Source organism: Trachurus trachurus (assembly GCF_905171665.1).
Source record: "Trachurus trachurus genome assembly, chromosome: 23".
Classification (NCBI taxonomy): domain Eukaryota; kingdom Metazoa; phylum Chordata; class Actinopteri; order Carangiformes; family Carangidae; genus Trachurus; species Trachurus trachurus.
This window is the reverse complement of record NC_139912.1, coordinates 23209896-23215895: the sequence shown is the minus strand read 5'-3', so window position 1 is coordinate 23215895 and position 6000 is coordinate 23209896. Positions and strand designations below refer to the sequence as shown.

The following is a 6000-nucleotide window of genomic DNA, read 5'->3' as shown; positions in this document are numbered from 1 at the left end:
TTCTATTCTAAGTCTCCCGTAATGACAGTTGTCAATCATGACATCATACCCCCATTTTGGCATCAATCACATAAACGCAGATGTGTGCATGTAAAACAAACACAACATACAGCAACGTGATTGAAAGGGTTAGGGGGTTACTTTTCACACAGAGACATCAACTTAAAATTACAATTTGGAACAGTTGAAAATAGTGACAATCCCATGAGTCTCAGCCTTGCGTTATGTTGTCCAGTAAAGGTAAAAAAGTGTGAAAGAAGGAGAACAAGTCCAGAAAATGTTACATGAACTTTTATGATTTTCTTAAATTAGTTCTGAAAACCGTTACAAAAACAAAAGCCGGGGACAAACGGAAAGACAAAAAACTGCTTCTCCCAAGATCCCCCTCCCCCCTTTTACATTTAATATGTGTGACGTCATAGTTGAAGGCCACTAGTCTATGACCTCGATCTTCTCGTCCATCTGCAGTCTTTGTACAAGGCACCCTGACAGAAATCGGGCTCTTCTTGCTTTGTATCGGCCCTCACCTCATGAGATGATAAAAAGTGTTCAGCTATAGAGAGATGAAAACAAGCGCTTACAGTACGTACAAACACACACTTTGATGTGTTTCTATTTTTTACAGTTTCTCTCTCTCGCACACGCACGCGCACACACACACACACGCACACACATACATACACACACAGGCCAGCAGTCCTTTTCCTGGTGATAGTAATATTCCAGTAGGGGCTGTGGATCTATACAGTGCACTAGGTCCCAAACTGATGCTGTTATGCCAATTCAGCCCCTGCTGCTCCAACCAGTTCTTCTAATGGCACCCTGGGACCTGGTTTTGATGGGATCCATTAAGATATGGTCTGATCTGGACTGATTTCATTTCGAATAGACTGAAATTCACTTCAGGTCAGGTCAGACCAGCTGCTCTCTTCTTTGTCCCCCTCCTCCAACTCTGTAGTTCATCCGTCTCCTCGGTCGCTCTGAAAACACAATAACATTCATTTTGACTTAACACTGAACGACACCGTGTGTTTTAAAGGCTTCTCTTAGTGGTGCTCATTCTACATGTCTTCTACAGGGGCTCAGAAGGGACAAAAGACAGAGTGAGAGCTCAAAAAACAGTTTAGCAGTTTAACGAGATCTTAAATGCAGTAAGAATTGTGAATACAAAAATGGATATAGGTGAAACATATCAAAGGAAGCAAGTATCGGATCGGTGCATCTCTAATATAAAGTGTGATGTATACTGGTGAAGGTAGAGAGAGAAATTCTGATATTTATCACTTGGGGCTACAGACTTAGAATTGAATTGTCCTGCAAAGATAATGCTTTTATTTTGAAGGATGTGGATGGTGTTGCTGCATGGGCGAGAAAAGCAAAATGTTTCTCCATCTCTCGGTATCAAGAAAAATCTTCCTACATGTCCCTTCCAGGTCTCCATAGACTGAAGTCCACAGGTCTTGATGTGTTGTATCAGAAAGTTGGAAATCTTTACCCTGTGCTAAAATGTGTTAAGAAACATCTCACTGATCTAGACGCTGCTCTGTCTGTTCCTGTCTCTTTATCTTTCTCACTCTGTCTCTCTTACCACTGGCCCTTGGCTGCAGTGCTTCTCCTCTGCTGCGAGATGCTGTAGATCTCCTGCAGCTGCTTCTTCTGGTCGTCACTGAGCGGAGCCGTCAGACTCTGGTACCAGGCTGCATCAGTGTTCTGGACCCCTACAACACAAACACACACACGTCTAACGTTAGTTGGGAGGACTCTCATTAACACAAAGGCTGTAACTTCACCTGAAACAACTTCACGTTAAACAGGACAGACACGCCCTTGAAAGTGAAGAAAAGTTTGACTTTTAAAGGACAATTCCAGGCGAATTCAACTCAGGGCTGTATTTTCCTAACATTTTAGGTCTAAAAGAAGGAATCTGCAGATTTTCAGTTTAATTGCTCCTGTTTTGCGGTAGTTGTGTCTGTCCCCGCATCGCCACGGCAGCAATGAATGGGAGCGGATGCAAGTTCCGCTGCTTAGGCTGTTTACATCCCTCAAAGCCGCAATTTTTTTCCACAGACAGCGTCAGATGGCGACTCAAACATGCACAGAGAAGTTTATTTACTTCAAGCAAGCCGACATGTTTGTAAAACTAGATCTAATTCAAAGTCTCCCAGAGTCTCGTGCGAGACCCAAGTTGCCGTGCTGGTGCATTCAGGTGCAGTGGGAGCTCCCGTTTGTGTCATAAACACAGGAATATCAACTCTTTACTTGCTTCAAGTGTACATTTTTTTCTACAGACAGCGTCAGGTGGCTACTCAAACATGCGCCAAGAAGTTTTTTTTACTTGAAGCAAGTAAAGAGTTGATATTCTGTGTTTATGACACAAACGGTGATGCGGGGACAGACACAACTACCGCAAAACAGGAGCAATTAAACTGAAAATCTTCAGATTCCTTCTTTTAGACCTAAAATGTTAGGAACATACACCCCCGAGTTGAATTCGCCTGGAATTGTCCTTTAAGACAGGATCTGCGTTACCACGTGTATAGAGAGTGTGGAGAAAGTGCACACTCGCCCCATAGATGTTCATGTGCTGCTCTCATTCTCTCAGTAAAAAAGAAGAATTTGTGAGACTTGTGAGAGGTGGAGCAACACGTCTCTGACCCAGAGAGGCTGAAGTTTGATCTCATATCAAATCCACAGCAGGAAATTAACTCGCTTTGTCGCCTTCTGGGAGGAACAGAACTGGAAAATATTTTACAAATTCATAGTCAACAACTAATTAAACACACAGCGATCTGTTATTCTCTGTGTATGACCACCCACCTCACGCTCTGTGAGACCTCCGCCAGACCTGTCATACATTCTTTCCGTGACATAACCAAAATTAATGAGATGAAGCTATTCAGTAATCCAGTTGACTTTATTCAGAAATGTCTTTATGAAAATGGGCCTCATGTCTGTTTGATATAAAATTACAAAGTGAGGAAGTACTATAGTGGTGATGTCACTGCTAACCAGTGATCAGGTCTGTCTCTGCAGCATTTATCTAACCCCCTGTGTACTTTAAGTATACAGTATAATCTATACATCTAGTCATGCTTCATTTATTTAGTTGCCTATTGACATTTAACCTTGAATAAGCTTAATTTATAACCATCATGATCATCTTAGAAAAAAATGAAATATATTGTGTTTAGTTCTGTTTTATAACATTTTCATGGATTAGACAAAAATAGAAGTTTGAGTTAAAGGGATAGTTCACCCAAAATTCAAATTTCACTCATTAAATTCTCATAGCTCTTAGTCGACATGAGGGTGTCATGTCGACTAAGAGCTATGAGAATTTTCAGAGTCCTCCGTGCCTTCTCTGAGTTACGGGGGGGTCCGTGCAGCAGTATTTGTCCATATAATGGTTGTGAATGGATACCACTTTTCTTCGTCCAAAAAGACACACCAAAAAACATCCAAATACCTCCATACTGCTCGTCTGTAATGTCCGTCTTGTATTGAAGCCCCGACATGAGAAATTGTTCCGAAAAAAATTAAAGAAGTCTATATTTTAAGCTTGTTTGTAGCGGAAGCTCCCAGTGTCTCGGTTCACTGCTCTTCCTGTTGTCAGGGCTTCAATACCAGAGGGACATTACAGACGAGCAGTATGGAGGTATTTGGATGTTTTTTGGTGTGTCTTTTTGGACGAAGAAAAGTGGTATCCATTCACAACCATTATATGGACAAATACTGCTGCGCGGACCCCCCCCCCCGTAACTCAGAGAAGGGACGGAGGACTCTGAAAATTCTCACAGCTCTTAGTCGACATGAGGGTGGGTAGATAATGAGTGAAATTTGAATTTTGGGTGAACCAGGGATGCAAACGGGTCAGGACCAAAAAAGAGAGGAATTTCCCGGGGGGGGGGGGGGTGCTCACCATTAACAAATAAATACATTACAATATCACGGAAAGGCAATTTCCAGTAGTTCAACCCCAACCAAGTATTGAGTGCATATAGATAGACATAGTTTTCAGAAGGCCAATTTTTCTATATTAAAAATGCTTTAAAAAAAAATTTTTTTTCCAATATTTCCATTTTGGAGATAGGCTACTGATTTTTAGGTCTTCACTGAATGTTAGTCATAATTATTACTATTAAAATAAACTGAATAGATAAAGACATGGGATGTTTCATTCAGTGTGTGGACATATATATATATATATATATAATGTGTTAGTTTCACTTTAATTGAACACATTCTACATCGCGGAGGCGACGTCTTTCCACTCAGGGCTTCCTTCACCTCTAAACGGGGCAGAGCTCCGAGGGAAACACCTGCCTGACACAGCAACGTAGGGAACCGTGCATGTCCGCGGCGCACAGCTCCACATGCACGGGGGGAAAAACGACGTCGCTGTCGCACCGATGTACGCGGATACGCGCCGCTTTAATGAGCGCGCATGTCGCGCGTCTACATTGGAGGTAGGCTGTTATCAGTATAATCAGAGACAACCATGAATGAGTTCGCCTCAGTTTCACGTGATTGTCACTGTCAGCCTGTTAGAAAAACATTTTACTGACCCAAGCTGAGACGCTGAGACCCCCCCCCCCCCTCCCAAAAACAAAAACTCTTCGGATCTGAACGATTCACACAAGTCACCTAATTGGACATGAAAAAAGCGAGTTTCGCTTTTCGGCGCGCTGTTTGCATCCATGGTGAACTATCCCTTTAAGGGTCACTTATTGAATGACTCAGTCTCTGATTGCTTTTGTGATGGTTTCACTGCTTCAACAGTTGTGGGGTGTTTGCACGGTGACTCACTGAGCAGGGCAGCGGTGAAGAACTGATACTCGTCCTCTCCGTTGTCGTAGTCCAGAGGCGTGCTGTACTCCTCCAGGGGCGTCCCCTCGAAGCCGTCGTCATCCCAGTAGTCGTCCTCGTCTTCGTCGTCGTCGTCGCCGCCCTGGTCCGTCGGCGTGCTGCTCTGCTGCTGCATGGTGTTCCGGTTCTCGTTCACCTCATCTTCGTCACTGGGAATCTCCTCTGTCAACATAGAAAACAAAAACAGACATTAATATCAAAATCAAGATCTTTTACTCAGCTACAGTTATAAACAGATTTCTGACCTCTCTGAATTTCCATGTTAACATAAAAGCAGAATGAAGGAATGCTTCAGTTAGCCTCCTAGCAGCTAAGCTTGCCAGCTAGTTACCACAATAACTACTATTATCACCTGATAATAGGCTATTTAGGGCGTCTGTGATAATCCACCATATACTTGTTTTCTCTGTAAGGGATAATGTATAGTTGGTCGGTTGTTATCCCGACAGGTTGTATGAAACCCCTCCGCGAGGCCTACAACTAAATCATTCAATAATGTAACACAAAATAATGATAAAAAGAGATTTTATTCATGTAAAATTAGACCGTTGCTAGGGACGCCGCCCTGATCAGCGCAGCACAGAAAAGAGAAAGTATGCAGGATATTTACTTTATGTTTCATTTTTACCGTCATTAAACAGCTTCGGACTAATTGTGATGTTAGATAAACGACTTGTAACCTGTTACAGGGAGAGTGGAGGCTCCTTATTTCCACATGGTGGCTGAAAAGTAAACTTGCATCAGAACCTCTGACCGTGTCACAGCTCCTCTCCTCTCTGTAGCTCCGCGACACAAACGCACCCCATAATCTCTTGTTTATGACATACGACTACACAAATTACATCGTAACGTGTATGGTAATCCATTTATATATCTATGTGGTAATCCATTGATCCACTGATTGATTATCAAATGCACAAACGGGAGGAGGCTCAGCAAAACAGCGGCCGTGACCGGACATGCAGAGTCGGCCGTTGCTATGGAGTCCCTAGCAACGGTCCGCTCAGCGGTGGTCTATCGAGAAATAAACACCGCAAAATATTGGTGATTGACCAATCAGAATCGAGTATTCAAGAGAGCCGTGTTCTAAGAGTCGTTAATGCCCAGTCCACAATGGAAATGCCGATGCTTTTT

At 42.9% G+C, this 6000-nt stretch overlaps 1 protein-coding gene across 4 annotated transcripts in view; it reads right to left on the bottom strand.

Moving 5' to 3' along the window:
- Positions 1-297: 297 nt before the first annotated feature.
- Positions 298-6000, bottom strand: part of ipo8 (importin 8) — a gene marked incomplete at its 3' end in the record, with an annotated part of 34366 nt that continues 28663 nt past the window's right edge. For 3 of the 4 annotated variants that reach the window (XM_083999162.1, XM_083999163.1, XM_083999164.1), the window contains 3 exons: positions 4807-5028; positions 1589-1718; positions 298-980 (listed from right to left, as the gene is read on the bottom strand). In XM_083999162.1, coding sequence (XP_083855288.1) covers position 980; positions 1589-1718; positions 4807-5028 — 353 coding nt within the window. Of the gene's footprint in view, positions 981-1584; positions 1719-4806; positions 5029-6000 lie in introns of those variants that run through there. The other variant, XM_083999161.1, reaches the window with a different exon arrangement.